The 16108-nt window shown below is 44.6% G+C and overlaps 1 protein-coding gene across 3 annotated transcripts in view; it reads right to left on the bottom strand.

The window, feature by feature from the left end:
• The window catches only part of LOC311144835 (splicing regulator ARVCF-like), a 259175-nt gene that overhangs the window by 42376 nt on the left and 200691 nt on the right, over positions 1-16108 (bottom strand). For all 3 annotated transcript variants that reach the window (XM_084180990.1, XM_084180991.1, XM_084180989.1), the window contains 3 exons: positions 8980-9163; positions 2811-2928; positions 2413-2584 (listed from right to left, as the gene is read on the bottom strand). In XM_084180990.1, coding sequence (XP_084037116.1) covers positions 2413-2584; positions 2811-2928; positions 8980-9163 — 474 coding nt within the window. The remainder of the gene's footprint in view (positions 1-2412; positions 2585-2810; positions 2929-8979; positions 9164-16108) is intronic.

Raw genomic sequence — 16108 nt, 5'->3', positions numbered from 1 at the left:
CAAAATACCAGCAACAGTGTGTGAAAACCTTGTGAAGACTTTGCCAACAAAGGGTATATAACAAAGTATTGAGAAACTTTTGTTATTGACCAAATACTTATTTTCCACCATAATTTGCAAATAAATTCATTAAAATCCTACAATGTGATTTTCTGGATTTTTTTTTCTCATTTTGTCTGTCATAGTTGACGTGTACCTATGATGAAAATTACAGGCCTCTCTCATCTTTTTAAGTGGGAGAACTTGCACAATTGGTGGCTGACTAAATATTTTTTTCCCCACTGTACATTCACAGCGATGGGGGCAGACGTTTTGATCGAGAGACCTTTAGAAAATATGTTAATTCTCTCTAACACTAAACATACTAATATGTATTTTACAGTTATAAGGAAGGTGAAATCTTATAGTTAGTCATTTTATAATTTGATTATATTATATTTGGAAAGCATACAAGCCATTTCAAACCTTATTCACACAGTTTTGTTGAAAAGGAAATACTTCATAAGATATTTCATAATTGTATCATATTTGTACTGTGTACTTTGACTTGCCATCAAAAGTGACTACACCTCAGCAATTTATCAAAAAAATTAACAGAAAGGTGAGATTTTAACCTTTCTTGGAGAAAGCCGCATTACTACTCATTGTTTATGGCCCTCTCATGATAAATAATTACTTTTGGGGATTACGTAGATTACATTTTCTATTACATTTAGTTACATTTAACTGGTTTTAATCGCTCAGTACTAAGAGGCAGAGGGAAAGAAAGAGAGCAAGACAGAGAATGGGAGAATATAAGGAACAAAACAAGTACATAGGTTTAAAGGAGACAAGCAGGGTGTAAATCCATTAGCACTCCACAGTTATTTTCTTGGGACAGTGTTCAAAGAGGCTGTGGTGTCAGTGTGCTCGGCTCATTAAAGAAAAAAGTGTGTGTATGGTCTAACTTTACTATGCATTTTGTGTTCCAAAAGTCCTCAGAAGTAAAATAAGGAACATTTGGGGACATTTCGCCGGTACCCAAAAGGAAAAATGCTATTTTAGGTTTAGGGGTTAAGTTTAGGGTTACAATTAGGGTTAGAATTAGGATTAGGAGTTAGGGTTTGGTTTAGTTTTAGGGTCAGGGGTTAAAGGTTAGGGTTAGAGAAAATAGGATTTTGGATGGGACTACATTCTTTGGTTCCCACTTAGTAAAACCAATGTTGTGTGTGTATCACCACACTGTAGTGCCACAAACAAGGAGAGAGAGGGACAGTCACTGCCACACAAGGCACTAAGCCAGCCACACATAACAGCACAGGAATATAGGAATCAAGAATAAAAAGAGAAATGCAAAAAGAAACCATTAGCATTCACTAAATAAGTTGGGCCTGAAGCGTCTGTTCATGGTAATGGCTCTAACGGCAAGTGTCAGAATTCGGGGGGGGGTAATTTAGAGGGTTTATCTCATGTAACAAATTGCTAGGAAAGACTGTGTTGTCTAAACAGCTCTCCTGAAAGATCTGACTCCCCTTCCCGCACGTGTTTAGCTTTTTTAATATAGGCCATCTCTCCTTCAAAGTACACCTCCAGGGCCTGCGAAGGCTAAACACACCTCATTAACTGCTATGTACAATAGCAGCCGCCTGGCTAATTCGCTTGAGATTGCCATCTATAATATTCATCTGTAAACACACACACTTCTAGACACATCCCCCAGTGCTTTCTTAGCCTCTAAATCAGTGGCGTCCCCCTCTGGACCCTGAGGGGTGAAAGGTCAGTGAAATTGGGTCTCACCTCATTGGCTAAGTGATTCATTTCAGTCATTATTTGTTGTGGGAGAGGGAGCTCTGCTTGTTGTTCAGCCATTAGTCAGCCAGTGACTGAGAGGTAGCCTATACTAATTACATACTGTATATGTCTAGGACCAGGGGTAGCCTATACTAAATACTGTAACTGTCTAGGGGGAAAAAGCTCTGGGCTAAAGTAGGTAAATAGAGCCCTAAAGAGCTGAAATAGTGTATGATAAGCCTGGATACATACAGTTAACTATACAAACTGACATGGCCCATTTTGCAAATAGCATACAGATTTAGATTCCATTGTAACTGAATGCCAGATAAGGAGAAAAGTGATAACTTTTTCTGTGTTGTTGTTAATAGGTGCTTCCTACAGATCAGCCGTCACTGGCGGTCCACGGAAGAGACTCATTTTGGGACTGGGTCTACGTTTTGGGACTGGGCCTACATTTTGAAGCTGGGCCTACGTTTGGGGACAGGGCCTACGTTCTGGGACTGGGCCTACGTTTTGAAGCTGGGCCTACGTTTTGGGACTGGGCCTACGTTTTGGGACTGGGCCTATATTTTGGGACTGGGCCTATTTCTTGGGACTGGGCCTATGTCTCTCCAGTCTCCCTCTGTGTTGTCCTCTCACCTTTGGCCTTCTTCCCTCCAAAGCAGCCTGCATCATCCTTCTTCTTCCTCTGAGGGCCCGCAGAGCCCGGGGCATGCAGAACGGACGGGTCTGTGAACTTCTCGGCCCCTGGGATCTCTTTGTGAACGTGGTAGGACAGGTTCCTCATGATACACACACAGTTCTCCACAGACTGGTGGGGGGGATAGATGTAGATGGAGGGACAATGTCAGCTCAACCTATACAGATTGATCAAGCAATATGATATGAAAGGGACTGGTTATTTGCTAGAAAACTAGCTAGAGAACAGCAAAACTCAGCAGTTAAGAGATCTGCATCCAAGGTATCAAGTGTCTCCAATGAACATATGACATATTGGCAATGCAGATACAGTAATGTCGGTCGGTTTGGAGGCTCACCTTGTTGTCCATGTCTTTCTTGCCCACAGCTGACTGCAGGGCGTGCAGCAGAGCATCCACAAGCCCCTCACACTCCCTTAGTCTGCGCCTCGCCTCGGCCCCGTCCGAACTCACATTCCTGGGGTAGAGAAGGCAGAGAGACAGGGTGGTTAAAGAGACAGATATACACTGGTCAGAGACACAGAAAACACAACCTTCATTTTTTAAAGACCAAAAGCATTTCATTAAAAAGCATCAAGAATATAAACAGCTAGGTTGACTTGCAAACAACATCAAAGATTTTACTGAGTTACAGTTCATATAAGAAAATCAGTCAATTAAAATAAATTCATTAGGCCTTAATCTATGGATTTCACATCACTGGGAATACAGATTTGCATCGGTTGGTCACAGATACCTTTAAAAAAAAAGTAGGGGCGTGGATCAGAAAACCAGTCAGTATCTGGTGTGGGCACCATTTGCCTCATGCAGTGCGACACATCTCCTTCGCATAGAGTTGATCAGGCTGTTGATTGTGGCCTGTGGAATGTTGTCCCATTCCTCTTCAATGGCTTTGCGAAGTTGCTGGATATTGTTGGGAACTGGAACACACTGCCGTACACGTCGATCCAGAGCATCCCAAACATGCTCAATGGGTGACATGTGTGGTGAGTATGCAGGCCATGGAAGAACTGGGACATTTTCAGCTTCCAGGAATTGTGCACAGATCCTTGTGACATGGGGCAATGCATTATCATGCTGAAACATGAGGTGATGGCGGCGGATGAATGTCAAGACAATGGGTCTCAGGATCTTATCACGGTATCTCTGTGCATTCAAATTGCAATTGATAAAATGCAATTGTTTTCGTTGTCAGTAGCTTATGCCTGCCCATACCATAACCCCACCGCCACCATGGCGCACTCATTGACGTCAGCAAACCGCTCGCCCACACGAAGGCCATACACGTGGTCTGTGGTTGTGAGGCCGGTTGGACGTACTGCCAATTTCTCTAAAACAACGTTGGAGGCGGCTTATGGTAGAGAAATCAATATTCAATTCTCTGGCAACAGTTCTGGTGGACATTCCTGCAGTAAGCATGCCAATTGTGCGCTCCCTCAAAACTTGAGACATCTGTGGCATTGTGTTGTGTGACAAAACCGCACATTTTAGAGAGGTCTTTTATTGTCCCCAGCACAAGGTGCACCTGTGTAATGATCATTCTGTTTAATCAGCTTCTTGATATGCCACATCTGTCAGGTGGATGGATTATCTTGGCAAAGAAGAAATGCTCACTAACAGGGATGTAAACAAATTTGTGCACAAAGTTTGAGAGAAATACGTTTTTTGTGCATATGGACAATTTCTGGGATCTTTTATTTCAGCTCATGAAACATGGGACCAACACTTTACATGTTGGTTTATATTTTTGTTCAGTGTAGTTTGAGTGAATACAGCCTGCAGGCCTTTTCTGAGAGTTTAGTTGTGGAGAGAGAGCAGGAGCTGCCAGGCTCACTGGGGACTTCATTCAAGAAGGTTTCCTTTCCGTGCCATATAATCGCATTACCAACCACCCAGCAAGTCCTGGAGGAGGATGCCTGCCACCACTCTAGCGGGGTTGAGGGGGGCAGTCAAAGCCTTGAGTCCTGCCAGCATGACACACACACACACACATTCACACTTGCACACTCTCATACATGCACACACTCAAACAGGATATATGTACATGTGCACACACATACACTTACAAACACAAATGTGTGCATACAGACCCTCTCTTTCAGACCCCCCCCCCCCCCTCCCACACACACACAAAGGGGGAATCAGTCTCTGGGGCAGAATCCATTAATCTCAGGTAGAGCCTTGGCCATTACACACTTTGGGCTAATTAAAACGAATCTATGGTAGAGAGGCAGACAGTGCAGACCATCTGGGCCTCTATTCCCAAGTCATAAAACATCCCTTTTGGCCCAGAGAAATCACTTCCACCCATAACGGCCACCAAGGTGCATCCAACAGGGATTGATTTGATGGGAGAGTGCATGTGTGTGTGTTTGTGTGTGTGTTTGTGTGTGTGTACAGTAGGTGTGTGTTTGGGCCGACAGACAAAGCGGGATGATTTTTTTTTTTATTGGCAGGCATTTTATTGTCACTTTTTCTAGAAAGTACATCTGTTGTGGGTGTCAATTTGTGCATGTGTGTGTGTTTCAATGTCAATCTGTGTGTGTGAGGGTGTGTGTGAGGGTGTGTGAGAGAGTGTGTGTGTCCATTGTGTGGCCCGTATATCAACTGCCCGGTCTCAGAGGTTAGTCATGGTGACATGTGGCCATAAAGGGACAATATGATGTCCTCTGGGAGTGGGTTAGAGAGAGACAGCCTCCCTGGTGTTGACTGATGAAGTGTCCTGACCTCTGACACCACCATGTCCCTTATCACAAGGTCATAACACATAAAAATACAGTGGGTATCATAAGTATTCACCCCCCTTGGATTTCTTCAAATTTTATTGTGTTTCAGAGAGGGATTCAAATGGATTTAAATGTCATTTTCTTCAATGATCTACACAAAATACTCTAATGTCAAGGTGGAAGAAAAAGTATATATATTTTAAAGATTAATGAAAAATAAAACACTAATATACTGTACCTTGATTAAATAAGTATTCACCCCCACTGAGTCAATACATGTTAGAAACACCTTTGGCAGCTATTACAGCTTTCTGGGTAAGTCTCTAAGAGCTTTGGCACACCTGGATTGTCCAATATTTGCGCATTATTCTTTTCAAAAGTATTCAAGCTCTGTCAAGGTTTTGGGGATCATGGCTAGACAGATATGTTCAAGTCTTGCCATAGATTTTCAAGCAGATTTAAGTCAAAACTGTAACTTGGCCACTCAGGAACATTCACTGTCTTCTTGGTAAGTAACTCCAGTGTAGATTTGGCCTTGTGTTTTAGTTTAGTGTCCTGCTGAAAGGTGAATTCCTCTCCCAGTGTCTGGTGTAATAAAGCAGACTGAAGCAGGTTTTCCTCTAGGATTTTGCCTGTGCTTAGCTCCATCCCGTTTCTTTTCATCCTGAACCCCCCCCCCCCCCCCCAATCTTTGCCTACGTCAAGCATACCCATACCATGATGCATCCACCACCACGCTTGAAAATAAGGAGGCAGTTACTAGGTGATGTGTTGTGTTGGTTTTGCCCCAAACATAAGGCTTTGCATTTAGGGCAAAACGTTTATTCCTTTGCCATATTCTGTATATTTGTATTATTATTTTTACTCTGTCATTTTGGTAATTACTGTGGAGTCACTACAATGTTGTTGATCCATCCTCAGTTTTCTCCCATCATAGCCATTGAATTGTTTTAAAATCACCAATGGTCTCATGGTGACATCCCTGAGCAGTTTCCTTCCTGTCCTGCAGATCAGTTAAGAAGGACGACTGTATCTTTGATGTGTCTGGGTGGTTTAATACATCATCCACAGCATAATTATTAACTTGACCATGCTTAAAGATATATTCAATGTCTGATTTGTTATTGTTACCAATCTACCAATCACTGCCCTTCTTTAGGAGGCTTTTGAAAAGTTCCCTGGTCTTTGCAGTTGAATCTGTGGTTGAAATTCAATACCTGACTGAGGGACCTTACAGATTTATGGGGAACAGAGGAAGAGGTAGTCATTCAAAAATCATGTCAACCCCTATTATTTCACACAGAGTACGTCCTGGTAAATTATTATGTGATTTGTTAAGCCAAATTTGACTCCTGAACTAATTTAGGCTTGCCTAAACAAAGGGGTGAATACTTATGCAACGACTATATTTTAGTTATAGAATTTGTATTAATTTGTAAAACTTTGTAGAAATGTATTTTCACTTTGACATTATGGAGTATTTGTGTAGATCAATGACCAAAAAAATCACAATTAAATCTATTTTAATCACACTTTGTAACACAACAAAATGTGAAAAAAATTCAAGGGTGGTGAATACTTATGATACCCACTGTATAGGCCATTTAGCAGACACTTTTATCGAAAGAGACTTAGTCATGTGTGCATACTTTTTTTTTAACGTATGGGTGGTCCCGGGAATTGAACCCACTGTCCTGGCTTTTCAAGAGCCATGCTCTACCAACTGAGCTACAGAAGAGCACAGCTTTAATAACTCAGTCTCTCTCACACACACATACATACATTCATGGACACACATGCACACACACAGTTTTCGAGAGGCAGTAATATTGACACCCTCATCCTCCCAAAAGGAAACACTATGCTAAAAAGCATATAGAGGTTATAGTGACCTAAGCAGCAAATGTGCAGTTCTGTCAAGGCATGAGTAAACACAATCTCCCATACATCAGCAGATCTCCTCACAAATCTGCCTCTGGCCAGCTTACTAGGCAACAGAGAGTGTCATTGGTTACAGTTGCCATGGAGACATACTCGACAGCAGGTAGAGAGAGAGAGCGAGAGAGAGGGAGAGATGGAGATAGAGAGAAAAACAAACAGAAGGATGGGTTAATCTGGAATGGGTTACATTTGACCAAAACAGCAGGGGGTTGGAAGAAAGCGTTGACTTGGATCCTGACCAACAGACTGCAGTGACTGCTAAACTGAGCTAAACTGCAGTGGATTAGGGACTGTGGGTTGGCTTGGATGGGGCTGGGGCAACATACAATATAGATGGGACAGAGGATATCTTTTGGTGCTTTACTACGGTGGCATACTGCCAAAACACAAGGCCCAAGTCACGACAGAAGAGGAGAGAAAGCAGGAAAAAACACTAGTAAGTTGACTGAAATTAACCTCAAACACTTTTTTGGGGCAAAATGGACACTATTAGAGAAGTCATAGCCAACATAAAGACATTGTAGCTTCTAAATCTTTATTAGAAACACTATAGGACATTTACATTTACATTTTAGTCATTTAGCAGACGCTCTTATCCAGAGCGACTTACAGTTAGTGCATACATTATTTTTTATTTTTTCATACCCCCTGTGGGAATCGAACCCACAACCCTGCCGTTGCAAACGCCATGCTCTATCAACTGAGCTACATCCCATAGCACTAGTAGAGAGGCCATCCACTAGCATAATTCCTGCAGTCCCATGTGTTACAACATATTGTTTACTTCCTCAGAGGTGGCCAGTTGAGGTTGGAGGCAGCCGTGGCTAGTTTAAAGGTGGGGATAGAAAGCAGGTCTAGTCAAACAATCCCACTTATCAACCTTATCTCCTGGAGGACTATTGGCTTAACTCAGACAACCAGACCAGACTCACTGTCTGTTATCTCCTGTGTGTGTGTGTGTGTGTGTGTGTGTGTGTGTGTGTGTGTGTGTGTGTGTGTGTGTGTGTGTGTGTGTGAGAACTGGCTGATATTATAGCCCTCAGGCTCAAACACTGGCTTCCTGTTTTAACAGGTCAGTCAGTGAGCCAGCTGAATAGATGAGGGCAGTAGTCTTGAGTGACAGTAGCTAGAGATTGGACTAGCTAACTTTTGTCTCCTGATTAACTCCAACAGTTTGATAATGTGTTCCGATTGAGAAAAGGTTTATGGACACAATAATCCACAGCAGCAATACATCTATCTACTAGATACTGTGCATTATGTCATCTGGCCTTGAATCAATTGAGGAGGAAAACAGGGCTCTCTCACCAACCTGTGATCTGATTTTTATAAATCTGATCACTAATTTCTTCCGGTCCAAATCAACCCAACCCAACCCACCCCCCTCCAACCCCTCACAACCTTTTAGCTCAGGGAGAAGGGGACGTGGATTTAAAATGGCTAATGTCGTTATGGGAGAGGTAACCATGGCGATAAGCCCTTGTGGGCCCGGAAGTCCTAATCAAGCATCAGGTTGCTAGGATAGCCTCTAAGGAACCTGAGGCTGTCTGTACAGGGGTCTGTTAATAGCACTGCTAATGGCCACAGCAGCAGAGGACACCATCGATTTTTATCCGTTCATTATCAGATGCACTGGTGGAAAACGTCTTTTAACTCCCTCTCTCATTCAAAGAATAGCCTCTTCAGGTGAAGTGCTGGAGTGAGAGTGGTGGCCTGGCTAGTCCATATGCATTGTACCATGGGCCTGCTTCTGTGTTACTTTAACCATCTTTCATCTGCTTCACTATGGTGGAAGTACCTTTAAGAGGAGTGTGTGTAGCAGGCCTCAAGCAAGCTATTACCTCAGACATCCTGAGGTGTTCTTGAAGACGGTGGTCCACTCTGCGTCGCGGGGCTTGGAGTCCTCGTTGGGCTCATGCTCCCAGCCTGAGTGGGGGATGATGACCTCGTTGGTCATAGTCTGCAGTCCGTGGTTTATAATCACCATCTTCAGAGGCTCATAGGAAGACAGGTTCCACAGGGTCCCTGTGGAGTGGAGGAGGGAGGGAGAGAGGGGAGGTGGGGATTGGGAGAGGGAGAGGGAGAGAGGAAAGGAAATGATTGAGGGAGAGGATGTGGAGGAAAGAGAGATGGAAAGGAAAAACTGTCATTCTTTGATTACTTTCACATCTGAATGAACAGCCATTCATGCAAAATGAAACAAGTTACTAGTAACATACAAAACACAGTGAGAACAAAGTCCTGTTTTGCTCACACAGTGAGGAGATAGACTGCTGTGTCTCACACTGATTATAATTCAATCATTGGGCTTGCGCTTTCTGTAATCTCAGAGAGAGGGAGGGAGGCGAGGACACACACACACACACACACACACGGTGAGGAGAGGTTTAGAAGTACAGCCTGCATGGAGCCTGGCAACAATTGCAATAAAGAGAGAATCAGGAGGGATTAACAAAAATATGCATCGGGGCAAGACCTTTCAGTTTGTGGAAAACTAAAAATTATAGAATGACTTCAAAGTCCACATACACATGCCCTACACACACAGGGTCTTTGTTTTAATTACCTTCACTGTAGTCCCCCTCCTCCCTCACCCCTCTCACTCCCTCCTCCCTCTTCCCCCTCACTCCCTCCTCCCTCATCCCTCTCACTCCCTCCTCCCTCATCCCTCTCACTCCCTCCTCCCTCTTCCCCCTCACTCCCTCCTCCCTCCTCCCTCATCCCTCTCACTCCCTCATCCCTCTTCCCCCTCACTCCCTCCTCCCTCTCACTCCCTCCTCCCTCATCCCTCTCACTCCCTCATCCCTCTCACTCCCTCCTCCCTCTTCCCCCTCACTCCCTCCTCCCTCTCACTCCCTCCTCCCTCATCCCCCTCACTCCCTCCTCCCTCATCCCCCTCACTCCCTCCTCCCTCATCCACCTCACTCCCTCCTCCCCCTCACTCCCTCCTCCCTCCTCCCCCTCTCACTCCCTCCTCCCTCATCCCTCTCACTCCTTACTCCCTCACCCCTCTCACTCCCTCCTCCCTCTTCCCCCTCACTCCCTCCTCCCTCTTCCCCCTCACTCCCTCCTCCCTCATCCCTCTCACTCCCTCATCCCTCTCACTCCCTCCTCCCTCTTCCCCCTCACTCCCTCCTCCCTCATCCCCCTCACTCCCTCCTCCCTCATCCACCTCACTCCCTCCTCCCCCTCACTCCCTCCTCCCTCCTCCCCCTCTCACTCCCTCCTCCCTCATCCCTCTCACTCCTTACTCCCTCCTCCCTCTCACTCCCTCCTCCCTCATCCCCCTCACTCCCTCCTCCCTCATCCCCCTCACTCCCTCCTCCCTCATCCACCTCACTCCCTCCTCCCCCTCACTCCCTCCTCCCTCCTCCCCCTCTCACTCCCTCCTCCCTCATCCCCTCTCACTCCCTCCTCCCTCATTCCCCTCTCCATCCCTCCTCCCCCTCTCCATCCCTCATCCCCCTCTACATCCCTCCCCCAGACAAGGCCTAGTGTGGGGAGGAATAATAAGAACATTGTTTCATCTGGGGTCAGATAGTATGGGCTCCCTCGGCACCGGGATTATTTCTTACTCAGACAACAATAACAGCTAGGAGCTACACCGTTTAGCTAAATCTTCTATACACACAAGCAACACAGTTTCCACCCGGTCAATATTTCCGCTTTCAGATCATGCTGACTGCACTGCACAAATCTAAAAATACCTTTAGTCCCTCTCGTGGGGTTTAAACCACTACCTCCCTCCAACAACAATAAGTACATCTGTAGAGTACTTACAGCTGAAAATGGCCTCCATACTCCATTACCTAAACACCGCAAGGCCATGAGGCACAGAAGGCCTTAGCACTCTGGTAACATGGACCATAGCTTGCCTGATAGGCAGAACTGAGCGCTGTGTCGTTAAGGGAACAACCATGTCGTATTTCTAGAGGTTCATTTTTTCAGTGGCGTGTTACTGTGGCACTCAGGCATGAACAACAGGAGAGGAGACGGATGGCGACTGACTGACTGGCACTGTGAGACTGAACTGCCTGAGAGGCTGCTGGGTTGATTACCTCCAACACTGGCCCATTAGCATCACCCAATTGGCTCTGACAACCAGCAGTAAACACACCAAAAGTAGCCAATGACAGTTAACAGCCCTCCATCACTGGTAGTCAACATTGGCAGGCACAGTGTTTAACCAACTATAGTAACCATGGATAATTAGTGACAGCAAGCAGGCGAGCAACAAGCAGCCAACAGCAGCCAACGATAGTCTACAGCCCTCACTGGAACAATCCACCATCTTTGGAAGTAGTCAACATTAGCAGGCACAATGCAATCAACTGCTACTGTACATTTATTTAAATTAAATGAACAGAGAGAGATAGAGAGAGAGAGACTTACTGTGGGCAATATATACAGAACAAAAATATAAACACAACATGCAACAATTTCAAAGGTTTTACTGAGTTACAGTTCATGTAAGGAAATCAGTCAATTGAAATACATTCATTAGGCCCTAATCCTATGGATTTCACAACAGGGCAGGGGCACAGCCATGGGTGGACCTGGGAGGGCATAGGCCCACCCACTTGGGAGCCAGGTCCACCCACTGGGGAGCCAGGCCCAGCCAATCAGAATTAGTTTTTCCCCCCTACAAAAAGGGCTTTATTACAGACAGAAATACTCCTCAGTTTCATCAGCTGTCCGGGTGGCTGGTCTCAGATGATCCCGCAGGTGAAGAAGTCGGATGTGGAGGTCCTGGGCTGGCGTGGTTACACATGGTCTGCGGCTGTGAGGCCGGTTAGACGTACTGTCAATTCTCTGGCAACAGCTCTGGTGGACATTCCTGCAGTCAGCATGCGCGCTCCCTCAAAATGTAGACATCTGTGGCATGGTGTTGTGTGACGAAACTGCACATTTAAGAGTGACCTTTCATTGTACCCAGCACAAGGTGCACCTGTGTAATGATCATGCTATTTAAACAGTTTCTTGATATGCCACACCTGTCAGGTGGATGGATTATCTTGGCAAAGGAGAGATTATCACTAATAGGGATGTAAACAAATTTGTGCACAGAATTTGAGAGAAATAAGCTTTTTGTGCATATGGAACATTTCTGGGATTTTTTATTTCAGCTCATGAAAAATGGGACCAACACCTTACATGTTGCATTCATATTTCCGTTCAGTATATTTTATGTACTTTGGCATTTGTTTTGCAGTTATGCTAGGACAAGCTTAAGTGAAGTAAACATTTACAAATCACAGAAAAATGGGAAAACAAATTAAACCTGTGTCTTGAGAAATATGAGATTTACCTTGAAGACTGGGACCTATAATCTGCTGTGGTACATGGTTTTCTTTCCCATTTCATTTCCGGAACCATCCACTGACAAAATAAATTCAGAGTGAGGCTGCGTCCCAAATGGAACCCTATTCCCTATTAGGTGCACTACCCTATTCCCTATATAGTGCAAAAGTACTGCATTATATAGGGAATAGGGTGCCATTTGTGACGCCACCTGGGTCCACAGTCCACACTAACAGCCCATTATTACTGTACATTACATAGACCAGCCTGCTGATATGGCTATGCCATTCCAAGCCCTTCAGAACCAACCATTAAAGGGTAAAATACTGTTTGTGACAGTGACATCCTTCACTTCCTACAGTGAGCAGAGGAGAAAGGCATTTATTTGTGGTGTAGCTCTAATAAATCCCAAACAGGGGCCATAGCTCACAGTAGAGCCAGTCACAATAGCCATAGCTCCCAGTCACAGTACAGTTAGTCTGTTGACATGACTGAATGCTGGCTGGGGGAGTGATAGACAGTCTCCATGTTTCACAGACAGCGGCCATGCAGATAGCAGGGTTTGTAGGGATCTCCCTCTCACTCCCGCTCTCACTTCATCTGATTACCTCTAACACAGTGACATTTCTAAAGTGTGCTGATTCGTTCACATCATACTTTCTTTCCCCAGCTCCCCAGTCCCCAAGAACCTGCTGCCTCATGGATGGACACTCCTCCCTCCATCTCTCTAATCAAATCCCAAGGTAAGGGATGGGAATGAAAGCCAAGCGGGGGCAGGCCAGGGAGAGGGCCAAGGGGAGCTGGGAGTTGTGAGGTGGACCAGGGCTCGACCCCTTTATTAAGTTTACTTCCCTCCCAGTCTCCATCCCAGGACCCTGGGCGGCTAATTCCATTTCCTGGGCGCTGGCTGCTGTAGCCATGCTGCTCTAACAGGCTCATTCACTTAGAGCTGCCCATTACACCTCATCCCCCCACCTGCCATTAATCACAGATTATAGCCTGGGAGAGGGAGGGAGGGAAGGAGGGAGGGGAGAGAGAGGAAGGGAGGGGAGAGAGGGAGGGAGAGAAAGAAAGAAAGAGAGGGACGGGAGAGAGAGAGAGAGAGAGAGAGAGAGAGAGAGAGAGAGAGAGAGAGAAAAGGAAAGAGAGGGATAAGGAAGGTACATGCATATTAGCCATACGGTGGCTAGGCTGTAACTCTCCTGCTGCTGTTACATAAATAAAGCAACACCTCACGGCAAAACACCTCTACCCCATGTGACCTACTTGTTGTGTGTATGTACTGACATGTATGTGTAACTGATAGATGCACACACACTACATGCTCATGTTTTTAAATGTATGTCAATTGTAAAGTATGTTGTCTGTAAGGTATTTTTCATTATGTGTCGGACCACAGTAAGACTAGATGTCGCCATTGGCGTCAGCTAATGGGGAATCTAATAAAATGAGATAAAGCATCACAGCCTAATTGCTGAGCAGAGATGACGGACAGTCCAGGAGAGAGTAGAGGAGGTGGCCTGCCTGGGAGGAGAGTTATGGTACGACAGGCAGGGGGCCACATATATGTTGATTGGGCTGTGTGTATGAGTGTGTCTGTGGATGTGTCTAGAGAGAGTGTGTGTATGACAGGGTTTCCGTTAGCCGGTAATTGAAGGCTTTTGTCCGATAAAAAAAATGAAAAGCAGATAAATACAGTTGTTGCTGGCCAAATTGACTGGGCCAGCAGAAAAAACAACGGTAGGCAGGCTATCAGCACGTCACCCACCACTTTAGAATGTGAGCTGGAGGCAGTATGCATTTTGAAAACATATTTAATTGTTTGAAACCTGAATGTTTTACTTCATATTATGAGGCATGTCTTACCTTGCTTGAAAATCCGACCATAGAAACATGGAGGCAATTATTTTATAAAAACTTCATTGGAGGTGCGTGAGTTTCAAGTTTGGGGGAGCATACAATTTATCCTACCATTTCTACCGATCCGCGTGCCAGTTATGATTTTCATATGCACATTTTCGTGGAACAGTTTCATTTCAATAACAACCTTTTCATTTCTCGAAATCATTGTCACGTGGTTAATCATACAAATCGTAATTAAAATTATACAAATATAAAACTTAAAATGCATCTAATGTGAGAGCACCAGCCTCTGCCATATGGACACTGATACACTGTGATCATTTGCGGCTAAATAGTCTAAATGAGTGCATGGAACTCCGAGATGGCCAATGCAGCCGTTGGCCTTTAACTTCCATTGTAAACTAACTAAAAATACATAAAGCCAACAAATAACAACAGTAGAAAATCTACTGATGAAAATGCTGGTTCTTTCAATCACATTAATCTCTCTACTCAGCCTGTCTGCCTGCCTTTCTATCTGTCTTGACTTGAGTTCTCTAGCGAACTTGCAACATTGTATCAACTAGCTTATTCTGGGCCCTCCGAGTTCCCACAGACAGCTGTTTTTGCACAAGGGAAAAGTGTTCAGGTATTTTATGACGTTTCCACTGGATATATGCGATTATCAGATGATAATATTTTGATCTTTCACACAGAGGCTTGGTGATTATTGAGGTGGAGATTGTTGGAAAGATTTTTCAACTAGGCCTGCTGTGAGGAACTACTAGGCCATAATTCACAATGGATGTAAAAAAAAACAGACTGTTGACTTACTGTGTGAGGTGAAGAAAAATTGACTGAGAAGCTCAGCTTATTAGTGGTGGAGGTGGTGAGTTAAGACAATCAGAAATCAAACATTCCCAAATGGGCACTTTCCTAAATATGCACGCATCAGGTCAGGTAGGCTACTTCTATGCATACTCAGGTGCGCACGCTCCCTCAACATTAGGGGCGGCAGGTAGCTTAGTGGTTAAGAGCGTTGTGCCAGTACCCGAAAGGTCGCTGGTTCTAATCCCCGAGCCGACTAGGTGAAAAATCTGTCGATGTGCCCTTGAGCAAGGCACTTAACCCTAATTGCTCCTGTAAGTCGCTCTGGATAAGAGCGTCTGCTAAATGACTAAAATGTAAATGTAATTAACAAGGCAGAGAAACCAGACACATGCTCATTGCTCACATGGAGCACTCCAAACAAAAGACAATTAAAAAATGGACAAGTCATAAATAATTGTTATGAAATAAACCAAAACTTGTTTCTCACAAGTGTAGCAGGTTGTGAACTCTGCAAACAACGTTTCCGCTCCGAGAATGAGAACGGTAAATGACTGTAGGCCTAATTAGTAATCCAATGCATTAACTTAAATTAATGTAACCAAATGATGGGGATTAACGGTACATTTACTACTGGTGACATATGTCATGGGGAATTGATATAAACAACCAAAGGGCAAACAATTCACACAATGAAACAATGAATGCGGGAGACAGCTGAGTGCATTCTGGAGAGTCGAGCACATGCATTTTGGAGAGAGACGCACATATAGGCTATCTTCGCCACACACCCCTCCCCTTCTTCTTGTCTCAACATTTTAAATTATACATTATTTTTATACATATTTTAGATGCTTTTCACTGACAGCCCAATTCAATAATCAGCTAGGCCTTTTGGCACGCACGTTGCCTATGAAAGACTTCCTCATATGCCATTTCTCTCCTGTTCTATTGGTTTTCATATGAACTTTATTCCTCTTCCAGAAGCCAAAGGCACAA

The sequence above is a fragment of the Coregonus lavaretus genome (assembly GCF_964263955.1).
Source record: "Coregonus lavaretus genome assembly, chromosome: 17".
Taxonomy (NCBI): Eukaryota; Metazoa; Chordata; class Actinopteri; order Salmoniformes; family Salmonidae; genus Coregonus; species Coregonus lavaretus.
Note: the sequence above shows the minus strand (reverse complement) of the source record. Positions and strands in the feature narration are given on the sequence as shown.